Source organism: Hemitrygon akajei, chromosome 9 (assembly GCF_048418815.1).
Source record: "Hemitrygon akajei chromosome 9, sHemAka1.3, whole genome shotgun sequence".
Taxonomy (NCBI): domain Eukaryota; kingdom Metazoa; phylum Chordata; class Chondrichthyes; order Myliobatiformes; family Dasyatidae; genus Hemitrygon; species Hemitrygon akajei.
In genome coordinates, this window is record NC_133132.1 from 122,184,006 (window position 1) to 122,204,905 (window position 20,900).

At 41.2% G+C, this 20,900-nt stretch overlaps 1 protein-coding gene across 4 annotated transcripts in view; it reads left to right on the forward strand.

Moving 5' to 3' along the window:
* The window catches only part of greb1 (growth regulating estrogen receptor binding 1), a 275,907-nt gene that overhangs the window by 72,629 nt on the left and 182,378 nt on the right, over nucleotides 1-20,900 (forward strand). For 2 of the 4 annotated variants that reach the window (XM_073056929.1, XM_073056927.1), the window contains exon 2: nucleotides 12,703-12,771. Coding sequence is in view for 1 of the 4 variants with exons in the window: in XM_073056927.1 (XP_072913028.1) it covers nucleotides 12,703-12,771 (69 nt within the window). In the remaining 3 variants the exon portion in view is untranslated. Of the gene's footprint in view, nucleotides 1-12,702; nucleotides 12,772-14,298; nucleotides 14,509-20,900 lie in introns of all 4 variants that reach the window. The other 2 variants (XM_073056928.1, XM_073056930.1) reach the window with 2 other exon arrangements.

Here is a 20,900-nt window from a genome sequence, read left to right on the forward strand (position 1 = left end):
TGTGGAACAATAGGTCTCAGTTTGAACATGAATAAAGTTTTCCTGGTCAACAACAATAGTGATTGAATACTAAATAGGGAAAAGAGACCTATTGTCAGAAGCAAAATTAATCAAGTGCGAGTTTACAAGTATATAGGGGTGCACAATATTATGATTTTATACTTTTGTATATCCTTCTATTTGTTTGCCTTAGTTTTTATTTGGAGTAATAATTCCTTCTGTGCTAGGGAGCACATGCCACGTTAGTTTGCTGTGCTTAGGGCAGACAAATTGAAAAGCTTGATTACTTGCTTTCCCAAAATAGATGAACATATTTTGAATTCTCTAGAGGAAAGTGTCGTTACCAGAGGAATTGGTGAAAATACCAGCTTTTAGTTTTTGCAAAACATTATGACAGCTTAGAACTGGCTCTAACCAAACGAGAAGTAAGCAGTGTCAAATTTCTGGCATAATATTTGTGGCCAAATTCACAGGAGCTAAAGTCTATTTATCACAAAGAAGTAACTAAAGACTAATTTAATAATTAAATGAAAAATGGATAGCTATTTTCTGTATACTTATTTTTCAAATACTTTTAACTCCTCCAACTTTCTCTGCTGCTTTGCAACTTCTAACAACTTAAGTTTTTAGTTTTACTGACATCAGGTCAACCTTAGCTGTCTCAGCTAAATGGCCGTTCCTCATCCGTGAGCCTAAATGTTCTTCTACATCCAACTTCCAAAAATGCTGTCTTCTAGTAGGATTTATTGAATAGTCATCTGGAGCAGAATTTCAGGTCATTAATCTCTGTCAACTAAGCATGGAGAATTGTTGTAGAAATTAAGGTGAAGAAATATTGAAACCAGGTGTGGAAATGTGTTCTGATTTTGCCTGCAGAAGCATAATACTACTTGTATTTATTTACATTTATGTGATGAAAGAAACAATGGAATTCTTGCACTTACTGCTTACTGAACTGCACTCAAATGGCGGTTGCTCTCAGAAAGTCCCGTGGCCTTGTATTTGCAACAGAATTAAGTTTAATATCATTGGTATGTCATGAAATATATTGTTTTGCAGCAGCAGTACATTGCATTACATAATTAAAAAACTAGAAAGAACAATAAGAAATACAGTGGATTCCAGTTAATTGGGACACATCAGGATCAGTACGTTTTGGCCCCGTTAAGTGGCTGCCGCAGTTAGCTGAATTTTCATGAAGTACGTAGTTAATTTCCGGTATACTAAGGGAAGGTATGACTCATAAAATTTCGTTATACGCTGATGTTATTTTACTTTTTATCTCTAACACTGAAACTTCTTTACCTTCGGTTCTTTCTTTAATTTCCCAGTTTAGTTCTTTTTCAGGATATAAGCTGAACTTACATAAAAGTGAGCTATTTCCTTTAAATGTCCTAATGTCATCAAATGCCAAATTTCCATTCCAAATTGTTACAAGTCAATTTACATATCTAGGTGTAACAATTACTAAACACTTCAAGAATTTATTTAAAGAAAACCTGAACCCCTTATTGAATTATGTGAAAAAGACACTTTCTAAATGGTCTCCTCTTTCTTTATCCCTAATTGGCCGAATTAATTCGATTAAAATGAAGATTCTTCCTAAATTTTTATATCTTTTTCAGGCCTTACCTATTTTTATTCCTAAGACCTGCTTTGATTCTTTAGATTCAATTTTAACATCTTATATTTGGAATAATAAACAAGCTCGTTTAAGTAAAGTTTACCTACAAAGAAATAAAGAGATGGGTGGATTAGCCCTACCCAATTTTAGGTTTTACTATTGGGCTGCCAATATAAGGAATATTACTTTTTGGTCCTATTATATTTATCGTAAAGATTGCCCATCATGGGTCTCCTTAGAAGTTAATTCTGTAAAAAATTCCTCTATTGTCTCTCTTCTTGGATCATACTCTTTTTCAGCAAATAAAGTAACAGATAGCATAATTGTTAAGCAAACTTTAAGGATTTGGTCTCAATTTAGGAAATTTTTTTGTTTAGCGAATTTTTCATTATCATCTCCCATTCTCCTTAATCATTTTTTTGTCCCTTCCATGACTGACAAAGGATTGGGATGAAGTATTAAGTGTATTAAGTGTTTTTGGGACCTGTTTATCTCAGGATCTCTTGCTTCATTTGACCAATTGTCAACTAAATTTGCACTCCCAAAAACACATTTTTACAGATATCTTCAAATTAGAGATTTCTTATGTTTTCAATTAACTACTTTTCCTATAGGTCCTGATAAAAATTTACTGGACAATCTTTTAAATTTAAAGCCTGTTGTTAATGGTTCTGTTACCGGTATCTATAACTTGTTGATTGATTCTAGACAAGACTTTTTAGATAAAATTAAAAAAGCTTGGGAGGATGACCTAACTTGTCAGATTTCTGATGATAGGTGGAATAAAATTCTTAAACGGGTTAATAAATCATCTTTCTGTGCTTGTCATTCTCTTCTACAATTTAAAGTGGTTCATAGAGCTTACATTTCTAAACAGAAGCTGTCCAGTTTTTATCCGAATGTTTCTCCACTTCGTAATAAATGCAACTCTGCTGATGCTTCTTTAATTCATATGTTTTGGTTTTGCCCTAAAATTGAAACGTTTTGGCGGGAAGTATTCCATACCTTCTCACAACTTTTTAGGGTCCAATTTGACCCAAATCCCCTTACTGCCTTGTTTGGCATTATTGCAAATGAAGATATAACTTTAAATACTCCTAACCTACAGGTTTTAGTTTTTACCTCTCTTTTAGCAAGAAGAGCAATCTTGCTTAAATGGAAGGAGTCTACCCCCCTACACATCTTCAATGGCTACGTGATATTATGTCTTATTTAAATTTAGAAAAGATCCACTGCTCAGTCTTAAATTCGAAACAATCTTTTTATGATATCTGGGGACCTTTCCTAAATTACCTTTCCAATTTATAAAGTTTAACAGTACACAGACTTTTATGTATAGTTTTATCTTCTCTTCTTAAGCAAATATGTTTTTTTTCCTAATTATCCATTATCATCCATCAGCTTTTTCCTTTGGTAGTTGGTAGGGGGTTGACTTTTTTTTATATAAAAAATTTATTTTATGATGTATGACCTATCTTTAAATTTTTGATTACAGAGATAATACCTTTATGTGTTATGTTATAACATTTTGATCAATTTTATTACAATATATGAATGTACACAAGTTATGCTGAGATGTATCTGTTTTGCACTCTGTAAATCGTTTTTTGTTCTTCTGAATAAAAATACTGTAAAAAAAAGGAAGTATTTAAAAAGGTATATTTAAAAAAAGCAAATTACCATTTAATTGAGTAACAAATAATGTAGTTAAATGAAGTATAGTACAAATTAGAACACTACTAATGCTACTATAGTACTATAAAGCTGCGTATTAGTTCCCAATAGCTATTGACAGAGAAATTCATCCAGTTTACTTTGTTTGTGGGGTGTCCCGCGAAGAGTAGTACCTCCGGTGAAGGGGTTTGTCGTGTCACTTCTGGGGCAGCTCACTCATCTCTCACCTGTGGCTCCGAGTAGCTGTTTGTATGTGACAGAAGGCACCCTGAGTACACTGCTTATACAGGTGTGCTAAACCTGTTGATGGTAGCTGGCACCTCATACCCTGGTTCAATAGGGACAAGACTGGCCTAGCATGTGAAGTCAGCTCCAGCACACTGGGTGGATGAGATCAACAGTCAGATCAAGCGGCCAAGAATGCAGTTCTGCAACGCTTTGTGGAGAGCAAAGGGCATGATGAGGTACAGGAGAAGTCGTGGTTATTCACTGCAACCAAGGAAGACCCCAGTTTGTGATGACTATTCGTACCACTGGAGTTGAGAGATTGGAACTGCCCCAGTGCAACAGCTTTTCCACTTTAAAACTCTCCCACGTACGTTTCACTGTTATGACAAACAACCACCGTGCTGCTGTGTTGTTTTGACCAGCTGTAAGTCAGCGAAATTAGTGCAGACAACAGACTAGCTTCATATAATGCTTCTGACAACTGCATCCTTCAGCTCTTCATTTTCATTGCAACATTCAAGATGATTGTCGATAAAGTTCTTCATAGGTCCTAACTTGTTGAAGTAGTGAAATAGTTTCATTTTTACCCCTGCCAGTTTCTGGCTTATCCAAGTCTGAATGCTTGAAATCGCAGTGACTAAAACGGTTCTACATTTTCTTACTGCTTAATCCTTCCCAATTATCAGTGACAAAAGTCACTGTATTTTGAACATGTAATTGACACCATTAAAAATGTTCACTCAGAGTACAGTGGTGTCTAATGTCCACATAAATGCATGTGATTGAAGACACACACAAATATATATATACTTAATTATACAGTCGGCCCTCCTTATCCGCGAGGGATTGGTTCCGGGACCCCTCGTGGATGCTCAAGTCCTTTATTCAACCAGTCTCAACGCGGTGGATCTTAGGACCCAGCGGAACCCCAGACCTTATTCAACCCATCTCAGTGCGGTGGATATTAGGACCCGGCGGTAGAACTCGGAATCTGCTGTGTTTCTGTTCAGGAAAATAATCACGATCACGATTGAAAATAAAGTGGAAATAATGAAGCGATCAGAAAGAGGTGAAACGCCATCGGTCATTGGAAAAGTGTTAGGCTACGTCGGTCAACGATCGGAACAATTTTAAAGGATAAAATGAGAAAGGCCCTGCCCTGATGAAAGCTACAATTATTACTACGCAACGCAGTGGTTTCATTATTGGGTTTTGGGGTTTTGAGTTTTTGATCCTCCACATCAACCAGGCACAGATGGAGAGCGCGCTCGGAAGTGGTCTGTCACTGGATCAAACAACTTCTTGAGCCTGGCGCTGAAACATACATTCTTAAGTGTTTTATATACATAGAAAGGTAAAATATATACTATATACTAAGACAAATGTTTGACTAACTGACGCTAAATAATACTGGATGTACCTGTTCCGACTTACTTAGTAAGAGAACTTAGGATTTTTTTCAATCCCGATCCATGATAACCCACGTACATCCTCCCGTATACTTTAAATCATCTCTAGATTACTTATAACACCTAATACAATGTAAATGCTATGTAAAATAGTTGTTATACTGCATTGTTTAGGGAATAATGACAAGAAAAAAAAAGTCTGTAATGCTTGAACAACAAGTGCTGGAAGAGCACTTCCGGGTTTTCGCGATTCGCAGTTGGTTGAATTTGCGCATGTGGAATTCGCGGATAAGGAGGGCCGACTGTATATATAAATAAGCTAAATAGTGCAAAAAGAGAGCAAAAAGGTAAAAAAAAAATGAGATAGTGTACATGGATTCATTGTCCATTCAGAAATCTGATGACGGTGGGGAAGAAGCTGTTCCTAAAACATTGAGTGTGTGCCTTCAGGCTCCTGTGCCACCTCCTTGATGGTAGCAATGAGAAGGGGGCATGTCCTGGGTGATGGGGGACCCTAATGACAATGAAGTATTTTTGAGGCATCGCCTTTTGAAGATGTCCTCGATTCTGGGGCGGCTAATGCCCATGATGGAGCTGGCTGGCTTTGCAACTTTATGAAGCTTTTTCCAATCCTGTGCTATGACTCCTCCATACCAGAGGGTGATGCAACCAATTAGAATGCTTTCCATGGTGCGTCTGTAGAAATTTGCAAGAGTATTTGCTGACATATCAAGTCTCCTCAAATTCCTGATGAAGTATAGCCGCTGTCATGCCTCCTTTGTACTTGCATCAGTATGTTGGGCCCAAGGTAGATCCTCAGAGATGTTGACACCAAGGAACCTGAAACTGCTTGTTCTATCCATTGCTGATCCCTTATCAGGAATGCTGCATGTGTTCCCTGGACTTTCCCTTCTGAAGTCCACAATCAATTCCTTGGTCTTACTGACGTTGAGTGCAAGATTGTTGTTGCACACCACAGAACCAACTGTTCTACAAGACCATTAGGCACAGGAGCAGAATTTGGCCATTTGGCTAATGGAGTCCATTCTGCTATCCTGTCATGGCTGATTTATAAAATCTCTCAATTTCATTCTCCTGCCTTTTCCCCATAGCCTTTGGCACCCTGATTAATCAAGAACCTATTAATCTCCTGCTTAAATATACCCAATGACATGGCCTGCACAGCTGTCTATGGCAATTAATTCCACAGGTTCACCACCTCCGGGCTAAAGAAATTTTTCCTCATCTCGGTTCTAAATGGATGTCCCTCAATTCAGAGGCTGTGCCGTCTAGTTCTTGACTCGCCCACTATAGGAAACATCTACTCTATCAAGGCCTTTTGATATTTGGTAGGTTTAAATGAGGTCTCTCCTCATTTTTCTAAACGCCAGCGAGTAGAGGCCCAGAACCATCAAACACTCCTCATATATTAACCCTTTAATTCCTTTTTGTACAGGTTATACTTTCCCTTGAAGAGATCCCAATGATCCAGCAGTCTGAATGCTGCCTGCTGCACCAATTCTTCAGCCATGCATTCATCTGCCAAATCATCCTATTCTTACACACACTGGCACATGGCACAGGCAGCAACCCAGAGATTACTACCCTGGGACTCCTGCTTTTCAGCTTTCTACCTAACTGGCTATATTCTCTTTTCAGGACCTCCTCGCTTTTCCTACTTATATCAATGTGCAAAAGACAACAAACTGTGGAAATACAAAAAGAAAGAAATAATAACAATGAATAAATAAGCAATAAATATTGAGAACATGACATGAAGGGTCCTTGAAAGTGAGTCCATAGGTTGTGGGAACAGTTTACTGATGGGGCAAGTGAAGTTACCCCTTGAGCCTGATGGTTGACGGTTAATAACTATTTCTGAACCTGATGGCACGAGTCCTGAGGCTCTTGTACCTTCTTTCTGATGGCAGCAGCGAGAAGAGAGCGTGATCTTGGTCGTTTGGGGTTCCTGACGGTGGATGCTGTTTGCCTGTAATGCTCCATGTTGCATCCTCCGATTTAAGATGATGCTGGTAAACCTCAGCGACTTCTGGCTGGTGGCTAATGAATCAAGGATAGCAGCTAAATACTTTGTTAACCACATTTTTTTCTGGCAAACAATCATCTCAAGTAATGGTCTGCAACTTCCCTTTGGATGTGGAGGCAATTTGATGTGGCAGAACTGAGGCAAGGCGAGGCGGCAGGCCTGTCTCCAAGAGCCTGAAAGGTCGGGCACAGGCTGAATCAAAGCCACGGTTCCAGGCCCCAGAGCATATCAACGGGACTGGACACGATGTTCGGACAGAGATTTACAGGCTGAATCGAGGCAGTCAAGTCCAGTGTGTCTGAGAGGCAGAACCCATTGTTTGGATGGAGATTTAAGTGCCGGGTCAGATTGAAAAGGCCAGGATGGTGAGGAGCGAGCTGGTTCCGATTATTGTTCAAAGCAGCAGAACCTGATCTCTGGATGGAGAGTTAATTGCTGGGCCAGATTGAAAAGGTCAGGTTGTAGGTGCCCGAGTCGATGCACAGGCCAATTAAGGTAGCTGCTCCACGATGCTCTGCACTGAACTTTGGGGGCTGTCTTGTGGACTTAAGTTTAGAAACACTATTTCCCTGTGGTTACTGTTCGCATGATTTTTTTTCATTGCACATTTGGTGTAAGACAGACATTGTTTCATATATCTGGAGTTTGTTTTTAGTTTATTCGTTTCGTGGCTGCCTGTTAGCTGACAAATTTCGAGGTTGTGTAATGTATACATACTTTGATAATAAATGTACTTTGAACTTTGTGTAGATGCTTACAGTGGTGGAGAGGGTTTTGACCGTGATGGATTGTGGCATTTCCACTACTTTTTGTAGGGCTTTCCATTCAGGGGCATTGATGTTTTCATTCCTGAATGTTTTCATTCAGGCTGTGATCCAGCCAGTCATTATACTCTCCACTACACATCTGTAGAAGTTTGTTAAAGTTTTGGATGTCAAGCCTTGTTCAGGATTCCCTTAAGGGTGACTTGTAGATTAAAGTAAAGAAGGCCATTGCAATATGAACATTCATTTCAAGAGGACCAGAACATAAAATTAAGGATGTACCTCTGAGCCTTTATAAGACATTAGTCAGACTGTATTTGTAATATTGAGCAATTTTGGATATTCTCACTCAAGTCCTCAGCTACATCAATGGAGCTGTAGTGGAGTGTGTATCAAGCTGCAAATTCCTTGGTGTCCACATTTCTGAGGATCTCACCTGGTCCCTGAACTCCTCCATCCTGATCAAAAAGGTGCAACAGTGCCTTTATTTCCTGTGGAGCATCAAGAAAGCTCACCTCTGTCCCAGGATACTGACCAACTTTTACCGCTGAACCACTGAGAGCATACTCACCAACTGCATCTCAGTGTGGTATGGCAATTGTCCCGTATCGGACCGCAAAGCACTCCAGCGTGTGGTGAAAACTGCCCAGCAGATTATTGGCACCCAGTTGCCCCCCATTGAGAGCATCAACCATAAACGCTGCCTGGGCAGGGCGAAAAGCATTATCAAGGATGCGTCTCACCCTAACCATGGACTTTTTACTCTCCTCCCATCCGGTAGGCGATACAGGAGCCTCCGCTCCTGCACCAGCAGGCACAGGAAGAGCTTCTTCCCTGAGGCTGGGACCCTGCTGAACCTCACATCACAGCGCTATGCAGTATTGCACCCATATTGTACTGTCTCAGTACTTTTATATTTGTGAGTTGCAGCACTTCTTATTCGCAGTTTTTTTGTAAATAACACTATTCTTGGCATTTCTGGTTAGATGCTAACTGCATTTCATTTGTCTTTCTATCTGTACTCGGCACAATGACAATAAAGTTGAATCTAATCTAATATTGTATCAAAGGAAAGTGTTGGTCCTGGACATGGTCTGGAGGAGGTTCACAGGAATGATTTCAGGAATGTAAGGTTTAAAATATGAGAAGCCTTTAATGTCTCTGGACGTATACTCAATGGAGTAGAGAACAATGGGACTGGGTGGATCTTACCGAAACCGACCAGATACTGAGAGGCCTGGATAGAGTGAACATGGAAAGGGTCCAGTTGGCCCTCCTTATCCACGGATTCAACCAACCGCGGATCGGGAAAACCCGGAAGTTCTCTCTCCAACACTCGTCGTTTGAACATGTACAGACTATTTCTTCTTGTCATTATTCCCTAAACAATACAGTATAACAACTATTTACAAAGCATTTACATTGCATTAGGTATTATAAGTAATCTAGAAATAACTTGCATGCAAATAAAGTACATGCAGTCCCCGGGTCCTGACCGAGTTCCGTTCCTGAGTCTGTCTTTTAGTTGGATTTGAAGTCAGAACAGGTACATCCGGTATTATTTAGTGTCAGTTCGTCAAAGGTTTTTATTAGTATATAGTACATATTTTACCTTTCTATGCATATAAAACACTTATGAAACATACTTATTTCAATAATTAAACCACTGCGTTGCTTAGTAATAATTGTAGCTTTCATTGGGGCAGGGCCTTTCACATGCTCCATTAAAATTGTTACGATCGTTGACCGACTGTAGCCTAACGTTTTTCTAATGACCGATAGCATTTCACCTCTTTCCGATCGCTTTATTACTTCCACCATACTTTCAATAGTGATCGTGATTATTTTCGTGAACTGAAACACCGTGGATTCAGAGCTGCACCGCCAGGTCCTAATGTCCACCGCACTGAGCATGTTAAATAAAGTCCGGGGTTCCGCTGGGTCCTAAAGACCACCGCACTGAGCCAGGTTAAATAAGGGACTTGAGCATCCGCAATTTTTGGTATCCGTGGGGGGGTCTCGGAACCAATCCCCTGCAGATAAGGAGGGCTGACTGTACTTCCATTTTCAGATCTGAGGGCACAGCCTCAGAATAAAAAGACATTCCCATAACACAAATGAGAAGCAATTTATTCAGCCAGAGGGTATTGAATCTATGGAGTGCATTGCCGCAGAGGGCTGTTTAGTCCAATACAGTGATCGATGTGCCCTTCGTAGGGTACACCTTTTTCCCCCCATCAGGAAAGCCTCAAAGCTCTCCACTTCTTTCTGGGCCTCCTCCGCCACCACTCTCTTCCATCTGGTGGAACTGGTGTTCACTCTCAATAATTTCTGCTTCGGCTTCTCCCACTTCCTTCAAACGAAAGGTGTAGCCATGGGCTCTTGCATGAGTCCCAGCTATTCCTGACTTTTTGTCAGCTACGTGGAACAGTCCATGTTCCAAGCTTACACCAACCACTATTGCTCAACAACTCTTCCTACACTACATTGACGACTGCATTGGTGTTGCTTGCTACACCCATGCTAAACTCGTTGAGTTCATCAATTTTGCCTCCAACTTCCACCCTGTCCTCAAATTTACTTGGTCCATTTCCGACATTTCCTTCCTCTTTCTCGACATCTATTTCTGGAGGCATTCTAACTGCTGATATCTTTTATAAACGTATTGATTCTCAGAGCTACCCAAACTGCACCACTTCCCAACCTATCACTTGTAAAATTGCCATCCCCTTCTTTCATTTCCTCTGTCTCCACTGCATCTGTTCTCAGGATAAGGTGTTTCATTCCAGAACTAATGAGATGTTCTATTTCTTCAAAGAAAGGGGCTTTCCTTCCTCCATCATCAACGCTGCCCTTACCCGCATCTCTTCCATTCCGCTCTTCTCTGTCCTCACCTTGTCCTCCTGCCACCACACCAGGGATAGAGTTCCTTTCGTCCTCACCTACCACCCCATTAGCCTCCATGTTCAGCACATAATTCTCCATAATTTCTGCCATCTCCAAAGGGATCCCACCACCAAGCACATCTTACCCCTTCCACCACCCCACCCCTTTTCCACTTTGTGCAAGGATCGTTCCCTACATGACTCCCTTGTCCACTCATCTCTCCCCACGATCTCCCTCCTGGTACTTATCCTTGCAAGCAGAACAAGTGCCACATCTGCCCCTCCACCTTCTCCCTCACAACTATTCAGGGCCCCAAACAGTTCTTCTAGGTGAGAAGACACTTCACCTCTGAGTCTGTTGGGTCACATACTGTATCCAGTGTTCCCGGTGCGGCCTGCTGTTTATCAGTGAGATCTGGCATAGATTGGGAGACTGCTTCCCCAGGCACCTATACTCTTGTCTGCAAGAAAAAGCCACCCATTTCACTTCTACTTCCCATTCTCATTCCGACACGTCAGTCCATAGCATCCTCTATGGTCACGATGAGGCCGCACTCAAGTTGGGAGAGCAACACCTTTTATTCTGTCTGGGTAGCATCCATGCTGGTGGCATGAGCATTGATTTTTCAAACTTCCAATAATTGCTATGCCCCATCTTTAGCATTCCCCATTCCTTTTCCCTAACTCTCCTATCTTCTTTAAATTCCCATTGCCTCCCTCTGATGCTTCTCCCCCTTTCTCTCTTCCTCCCCATCCCCTTTTCTCTCTTCCCCTTCCCCCTTTCTCTCCCTCCTCCCTAACCTCCACCCCTCCCCCTCTCCTCCCCTCCCCTCTCCTCCTCCCCTCCTCCCCTCCCACCTCCTCCCCACCCCCTCCTCCCTTCACTCCTTCTCACCCCTCTCCCCTCTTTCCCCCCCCCCCGCTCCCCTCCCCTCCCCCACTTTCCAACTCACTTTCAAATGGGTGTGCATAATGAAATCTTTGATGCATTATCAGGGCTCTCTGAAAGGATTTGTGAAATGATAAGAAGAGTGGGGAACTCCAACTCCAATAACCTTACACAGTCTGTCAACATTCTTTTAGGGATTTTCACCATTGCCATGCCAGTAATCATATAGCTTTTAATAGCCAATATTGCAACTACTCTTGCAGTGCAAGCAGAGCCCACCTACCTATCTTTGAGTATTGAGGCGAGGGCTCAGGCTTCTGCCATTGTGGTTGTTCCAGTTAAGTTTCTGGGCGGTGATGAGTCCCAAAATACTAACACAAGAGATCCTGCAGATACTGAAAATCCAGAGGAACTCAGCAAGTCAGGCAGCATCTTTCGAAATGAATTTTAAGCGGAGACTCTTCAGCACGACTTGTCAGTCCTCCATCAATTTGTGTGTCCTGCTCAAAATGTTGATATGCAGTTTGGCAGAGGTAATGCCTCTGGATGTTAAAGGGAGGTGTTTGGACTTGTGTGGATTTGGGCATCACTATGCACTTGTGCAGTGTGATATTCTTGGTTGAAACTATTGTAAACAGAATTCTGAGCTTTCAAGTTAAATATTAAAGCTATCTGACATTAGATTAATTTTCTATCATAAGAACTGTGATTGTTAGCTGCAGGTCAAACAGTTAGACATTTGATCTCAAAGAAACCTGCTATTTATATTTTAAGTATAATTATATTGATTAGATATTTCACAATGTGGAAGTCACAGTCTTGGCATTAGATACTTATCTTTCTTAGATAATCTTTGGTTGATAATCTTGTGCCCTGTCTGGGAAATTTGACTAATGAAATACCTGTTGGAAATTGAGATTTGCATGTTCCATGATCTTCCACTGTTAGTCTCATTAAAGTGGATTAGCAAACCTACAAAAATTAACAAGAGAAACCTCCTTTCAGAATTTGGTTTTCTCTCTTTAATTGTAAAACCTGTTGAAGAGTAGATGAAGCAAACATATTGCAAATAGAAGTACAATATTAATAGATGTGATTTTTTTTAAAAAAATCAAGTATTTCATATATTTTCACTGAAGCCTGATTTTCTTTTCTCTCCGAATCTCTCTCCCTTTTATTCAGGTGTGCAGTAGAAGGCAAAATCGGTATGTGTGTATAACAGGCCTTCTTTCGAACAATGAAGAATGCAAGGTAAATCCTTTTTCCATTTTGTTCTGTGCATTGCATGATTACATATTTCTTTTGTTTGCCATTGATTTGTATGAATTTTGAATGGTGACATTTACTTCAATTTACTTTGTGTATTAGATATTTGGGTGCTACCCATTATTCAGGGCAAAGAAAAGAAATCAGTCAGCTAAGTATTGGAAAATGATTTGAAAGAACATAAGCAGCACAATACAGGAACAGGCCCTTCTGCCCCCGATGCTGTGCTGAACCAATTAAACTGGCATTCAGATAGCTAACTAAACTAATCTCTTCAGCCAACATAATGTCCATATCCTCAGGTTCACGTGCCCATCCAAATGTCTCTAAAATGTATCTGCCTCTACCACCCAGGCAGCACATTCCAGGCGCTCGCCACTCTATACTAAAAAAATTACCCCTCAGATCTGCTTTGAAATTACACCCTCTGGTATTTGACATTTCATCCCTGGGAAAACTACTCTATCTGTGCCATTCATAATCCTTAAACCTCCATCAGATCTCACCTGAGCCAGATAACAACTGAAGTTTGTTCAATGTCTTGTTATAGCACATACCCTCTAATCCTGGCGGCATCCTGGTAAACATCTTCTGCACTGTATCCAAAACGTCCTTCCTGTAACGGGGTGATTAAAACTGTATGCGATACTCCAGATGTGGCCTGGCCAGAGTTTTATAAAGCTGCCGCATAATTTCCTGTCTTTTGAACTCAATGTCTCAACTAATAAAGGGAAGCATATCATATATCTTCTTAACCACCCTATCAACCTTTGTTGCCACTTTCGGGGATTTATGAAATTGGACCCCAGGATCTCTGGGCTCAACAATACTGTCAAGGAATGGGTCTTGCCCTGAACAGTATACAGTCTCTTTACTTCTGACTTTGGGTTGGTAACAGTTAATAGATGTTGGGAATGTAACTAATTTGTACCAATAATGATGATAGATAGTTTGATATTTCCAAACATAAAGAAATATATTGGTTGTTGATTCACTTTTTTGAGTGAAGGCTAAATTTCTGGCAAGCTGAGCAGCAAAAATTTGATCTCATTAACTTGGGGTTTAGATACTTAGAAACTGTGTTAGGTTGCACTTTTATTATACATACTTTGTTAACCCTGGATTCTTTTGACTGGCCTCTGAAAATGATTAGTCTCTTTTGCCAACATTTAAAGTTAATGGAACTGCTTGTTCTGAAACAATATTAATCAAGTGGTTCAATCAAGGCATTTGAGTAACTGGCTGCTTTAGATGCCGCTCATGGCAGTATTTAGCAGATAAGGATTATTTTTGGTTTAGGTTTTGCCATAGAACAGTACAGTACAGGGGCAGGCCTTTTGGTCCATTAATTAAGTTAATGATGCCTAATTACATGGATCCCTTCTGCCTGCACATAGTCCATCTAGTACGTGACAGAGTTGCACGGGCTGCCTGAAATCTTTTTTGCTTTTGCTCCGTTAATCCATCAAGGCATATAGCTATCAAGTACCTCTATGTGATTCAAATTTACAGCTCCTGGCCAATAGCCTTCAGCAGTCTAACACTCAGATGTGCTCACTAAGAACTTCAGAAAGTTTTAAACGGGAGACCTCCAAGGTTTAAACGGGAGACCGCCAAGGTTTAAAAGGGAGACCGCCATATACAGCGGCCTTCGTCGAAGTGGGACGGCTTTGGCTCAATCAGACTTCGGTGAGAAACAGGCAGAGGTGAGGGTAGGTCCCGGTAAGTTTCTGTTTTTCTTCTTTTTTGGTTCAGACTAGAGAATGTGCCAGGCAGGATGTTGGAATGCTCCTGTTGCAGGATGTGGGAAGTCAGGGAGACCTCTGGTGTCCCTGACAACAATACCTGCATGAAGTGCATCCAGCTGCAGCTCCTAATAAACCACGTTAGGGAGCTGGAGCTGGAGCTAGATGACCTCCAGATCATTCGGGAGACTGATCAGTTTATAGATAGTAGCTTCCAGGAGGTAGTTACACCTAAGGAACAGGGCACAGGTATTTGGGTTACCGTCCGGCAAGGGAAGGGGAAAGGGCAGGTAGTGCAGGGTTCCCCTGTGGCCATTCTCCTCCAGAACAGGTATACTGATTTAGATACTGTTGGGGGGGGGGGGGGGGGATGGTTTACCTGGGACAAGCTGCGGCAGCCGGATCTCTGGCACTGAGACTGGTTCTGCAGTGCAGAAGGGAGGGAGGAAGAAGAGGAGAGCGGTAGTGATAGGGGACTCCATAGTCAGGGGTACAGACAGGAGATTCTGTGGTCATGACAGAGACTCCCGGATGGTTTGTTGCCTCCCGGGTGCCAGGATCAGGGATGTCTGTGATCGTGTGCACAGCATTCTAAAGTGGGAGGGTGATCAGCCAGATGTCGTGGTACACATCGGTATCAATGACATAGGTAGAAAGAGTCAGGAGGTCCTGAAGAGTGAGTACAGAGAGCTTGGTAGGAAGTTGAAAAACAGGACCTCGAGAGTAGTAATCTCAGGATTGCTGCCCGTGCCACGTGCCAGTGAGGGTAAGAGTAGGATGCTCTGGCAGATGAACACATGGCTGAGAAACTGGTGTAGGGGGCAAGGTTTCAGATTTCAGGATCATTGGGACCTCTTCTGGGGCAGGTGGGACCTGTACAAGAGAGACGGGTTACACCTGAACTACAAGGGGACCAATATACTTGCAGGTAGGTTTGTTAGTATTATTGGGGAGGGTTTAAACTGGATTTGCAGGGGGATGGGAACCAGAGTGCCAGAGTAGATAGTGGAATGGGGGTAAAAATAAATGATGTTAGTAGTTCATGCAAAGTCATAAATAGTAAGGTTGTATGTGGTGGTAACAATCTTCTGAGCTGTGTATTTTTCAATGCAAGGGGTATTGTGGGAAAGGCAGATGAGCTGAGGACTTGGATTGACACGTGGAATTATGACATTATAGCCATTACTGAAACTTGGCTACAGGAGGGGCAGGACTAGCAGCTCATTGTTCCAGGGTTCCGATGTTTCAGACGTGATAGAGGCAGAGGGATGAAGGGTGGGGGGGGGGAGGTGGCTTTGCTAGTCAGGGAAAATGTTACAGCAGTGCTTCGGCAGGAAAGATTAGAGGGCTTGTCTACTGAGGCCATATGGGTGGAGCTGAGAAACAGGAAAGGTATGACCACATTAATAGGGTTGTATTATAGACCACCCAATAGTCAGCGAGAATTGGAGAAGCAAATCTGCAGAGAGATAACAGACAACTGCAGGAGACAGAAAGTTGTGATTGTAGGGGATTTTAATTTTCCACACATTGATTGGGACTCCCATACTGTTAAAGGTCTAGATCGGTTGGAGTTTGTGAAATGTGTTCAGGAAAGTTTTCTAAATCAGTAGATAGATATACCAACTAGGGAGGATGCAATATTAGATCTCCTATTAGGAAGTGAGTTAGGGCAGGTGACGGAAGTGTGTGTAGGAAAACACTTTGGTTCCAGTGATCATAACATCATTAGTTTCAACGTGATCATGGATAAAGATAGATCTGGTCTTTGGGTTGAAGTTCTAAACTGGAAAAAGACCAAATTTGAAGAAATGAGAAAGGATCTAAAAAGCGTAAATTGGGACAGGTTGTTCTCTAGCAAGGATGTGATTGGTAAGTGGGAGGTCTTCTAAGGAGAAATTTTGAGAGTGCAGAATTTGTTCTTGTCAGGGTTAAAGGCAAACCGAATAAGAATAAGGAACTTTGATTCTCAAGGGATATTGGAACTCTGATAAAGAAGAAGAGAGAGATGTGTAACATGTATAGGCAACAGGAAGGAAATAAGATGCTTGAGGAGTATAAAAAGAGTAAGAAAATACTCAAGAAAGAAATCTGGAGGGCTAAAAGAAGACATGAGGTTGCTTTGGCAGTCAGGGTGAAGGATAATCCTAAGAGCTTCTACAGGTATGTTAAGAGCAAAAGGATAGTAAGGGATAAAATTGGTCCTCTTGAAGATCAGAGTGGTCGGCTATGTATGGAACCAAAAGAAATGGGAGAGATAGTAAATGGGTTTTTTGCATCTGTATTTACTAAGGAAACTGGAATGGAGTCTATGGAAACAAGGCGAACAAGTAGGGAGATCATGGAACTTATACAGATTAAAGAGGAGGAGGTGCTTGCTGTCTTGAGGCAAATCAGAGTAGATAAATCCCCAGGACCTGACAGGGTATTCCCTCGGACTTTGAGGGAGACTAGTGTTGAAATTGCAGGGGCTCTGGCAGAAATATTTAAAATGTCGATATCCATGGGTCAGGTGCCAGAAGATTGGAGGATAGCTCATGTAGTTCCGTTGTTTAAAAAAGGCTCAAAAAGTAAGCCAGGAAATTATAGGCTGGTAAATTTGACATCGGTAGTAGGTAAATTATTGGAAGGAATACTAAGAGATAAGATCTACAAATATTTGGATAGACAGGGACTTATTAGAAAAAGTCAGCATGGCTTTGTGCGTGGTAGGTCATGTTTAACCAATCTATTAGAGTTTTTCGAGGAGGTTACCAGGAAAGTGGATGAAGGGAAGGCAGTTGATGTATATATGGACTTCAGTAAGGCCTTTGACAAGGTCCCGCATGGGAGGTTAGTTAGGAAGATTCAGTCGCTAGGTATACATGGAGAGGTAGTAAATTGGATTAGACATTGGCTCAGTGGAAGAAGCCAGAGAGTGGTAGTGGGTGATTGCTTCTCTGAGTGGAGGCCTGTGACTAGTGGTGTGCCACAGGCATCAATGCTGGGTCCATTGTTATTTGTCATCTATATCAATGTTCTGGATGATAATGTGGCAAATTGGATCAGCAAATTTGCTGATGATACAAAGATTGGAGGTGTAGTGGACAGTGAGGAGGGTTTTCAAAGCTTGCAGAGGGATTTGGACCAGTTGGAGGAATGGGCTGAAAAATGGCAGATGGAGTTTAATGCAGACAAGTGTGAGGTATTGCACTTCGGAAGGTCAAACCAAGGTAGAACATACAAGGTAAATGGTAGGACACGGAGTACAGTAGAACAGAGGAATCTGGTACAGACACATAATTCCCTAAAAGTGGCGTCACAAGTAGATAGGGTTGTAAAGAGTGCTTTTGGTACATTGGCCTTCATAAATTAAAGTATTGAGTATAAGAGTTGGAATGTAATGGTGAGGTTGTATAAGACATCGGTGAGACCGAATTTGGAGTATTGTGTGCAGTTTTGGTCACCTAATTATAGGAAGGATATTAATAATGTTGAAAGAGTGCAGAGAAGGTTTACAAGGATGTTGCCAGGACTTGAGAAACTGAGTTACAGAGAAAGGTTGAATAGGTTAGGACTTTATTCCCTGGAGCGTAGGAGAATGAGGGAAGATTTGATAGAGGTGTATAAAATTATGACAGGTATAGATAGAGTGAATGCAAGCAGGCTTTTTCCACTGAGGCCGGGGGAGAAAAAAAACCAGAGGACATGGGTTAAGAGTGAAGGGGAAAAAGTTTAAAGGGAACATTGGGGGGGCATTCTTCACGCAGAGAGTAGTGGGAGTGTGGAATGAGCTGCCAGATGAAGTGGTAAACGCAGGCTCACTTTTGACATTTAAGAAAAACTTGGACAGGTACATGGATGAGAGGGGTTTGGAGGGATATGGCTCAGGTGCAGGTCAGTGGGACTAGGCAGAAAAATGGTTCGGCACAGCCAAAAAGGGCCAAAAGGCCTGTTTCTGTCCTGTAATGTTCTATGGTTCTAAAGATTATAAGAGTATCTGCCTCCACCATCCCCTTGGGCAGTGTGTTCCAGAGTTTAACTTCCCTCTGAGTGGAAAAAAACATTCTTCAGAGTCTGCACTGAATCTTAATCCATGCTTCTGGTCATAAGCATCTGCCAAGGGGAGGTATTTTTGTGCTTCCTTTTGGCAACACTTGTCACCAAAGCATCAGAGCTCACATCAGGATTTTGGGAAAATCCTCCATATAATTTTCTATCAGTTTATTTTGCACAGAAAATCATAAGGCATGGTTGTCAAAGATTATGGTAGCAGGGTGAAAATCTTGCGAATGAGAGTGTGCTCAGTAATTCAGTGGAGCACCTGAGTTCTTATTGGTTGATATTTTAAAAGTACTTTTGACTTATTTATCGTAGTTTTGTTGCATTGGCAGGACAGTGAAACATTGTAACTCAACAGAACTGCATATTTATCTAACTTAGCATTAGATTTGTTTCAGATATAGTAATCAGATTGGAAAAGGGTTTTGTAACAAATTTAAGAGGATGAACGTCCAATTTCCTAGAAAACTGTTTTAAATTATGTACTGACAGATATTTGTCTGATCTGGCAGTGTACTCAAGAAGTGTGAGTGCTATGCAGAAAGCAGTAAACAAAACCATTTCAAATTCCTAATGTGCAATTTAGCTGAAGTTTCAGTATTGAAATTATATTTTGTAATTTAATGGTGATAGGCAGATATGTCTATTATGAGGATATTCTAAATTAATATCTGCAGCATTAAATAGTAATGCCTCTGGGATTATAGGCCTTTACCAACTGAAGGTAGGCTTGCATTTTCAATCTACCAGTGATGGATGTGAAACAATCCAATTATTTTAAGCAGTAGGCACAAAATGCTGGAGAAACTCAGCAGGCCAGGCAGCATCTCGGAACATAGACTGTACTCTTTTCCTAGATGCTTCCTAGCCTGCCGAGTTACCCCAGTATTTTTTTGTGTGTTGCTTGGATTTCCGGCATCTGCAGATTTTCTTTTGTTCGTGATTCAGTTATTTTAAGCCTTGAGTTACAATTCATTTAATCAAGATCATTTCTAGTTTATGTATAATTTGTTCATTGTTTTCTTGTAGATAACAATGACTACATTCTTGTCTCTGAGTAAGAATCTTAGCTTCAATTTACCTTTCAAAAACTTGGACCCATAATCTCAAAATGACACCTCAATGAAACAAACGGGGTTGCCTTGTTTCAGGTGAATGTCTTCCCTGCTAACTTGGAGATCTTGCCTTGTAGGAACATGATTGCTTTTAGCTCAGTGAGTAAACGTTGGCAAAATATGTAATATCTGTTTTGTGATGTGTGTCTACATCATCTGTAAAAAGAAAGAAATTGTTGCAACCCCATCATTAGTGAGGTCCTGAAGACCTCACTGCTACCCATTATGTAAGATGAAACAAAAGTGGTCAGCCAGCACTATGATAAACGCCCTCCTGAAATGGTATGTGTGGAGTAGCAAACATGGATCTATGGAAGTTCCATATCAATATGCAGTGCAGAACAAGTAATTGATGCTGCCGGCAACAGAATGCAAGTGGTACAAGTGTTTTAGGACTATTTATAGAAGCATGTGAATGGCTCTCAGGAATTCATTGCAAATATGACTATGCAGCATACCACAACTAACATTCACTCAACTGGAGAGGTATGCAGGGAAAAACAAATTCACTAAGCATGGCAAGGCCCCAGAAAAATTTTAAAGAAGTTGATAATTTACGAGTAGGGAAGATACTTAACAGCAAAGTTAAGTATATATTTTAGTTCTGGGGATAAGTCTTAGCAAGCCAGTGACCATTGCGTTGGAAGGTCAAACCAAGAAGTGGCTGCAAAGGGATCAGTGCAGGATGATTTGAGAGCATGGTCAGATATAGTTATAGAATGGGAATGGTGTGAGTACACTCAGTGGCCATTTTATTAGGTATATCTGTGCAACTGCACGTTATTGCAAATATCTGATCAGCCAATTGTGGTAGCAACTCAATGCATAAAACCATGCAGATGTGGTCAAGAGGTTTAGTTGTTGAGACCTACCATCAGAGTGGAGATGGTAAACGTTTTGCCAACGTTTACTCACTGAGCTAAAAGCAATCATGTTCCTACAAGGCAAGATCTCCAAGTTAGCAGGGAAGACATTCACCTGAAACAAGGCAACCCCGTTGATCATGGAATGATTGTTGGTGTTGGATGGGGTGGTTTGAGTATTTTAGAGTATTTCATACACGATGGTCTCAGTCATTTACAGAGAATGGTTTGAAAAACTGAAGAAAACACCTATTGAGCAGCAGTTCTTCAGGTGAAAATGCATTATTAATGAGAGAGGTCAGACGAGAATGGGCAGGCTGGTTCAAATTGGCAGTAAAGTGACAGTAACT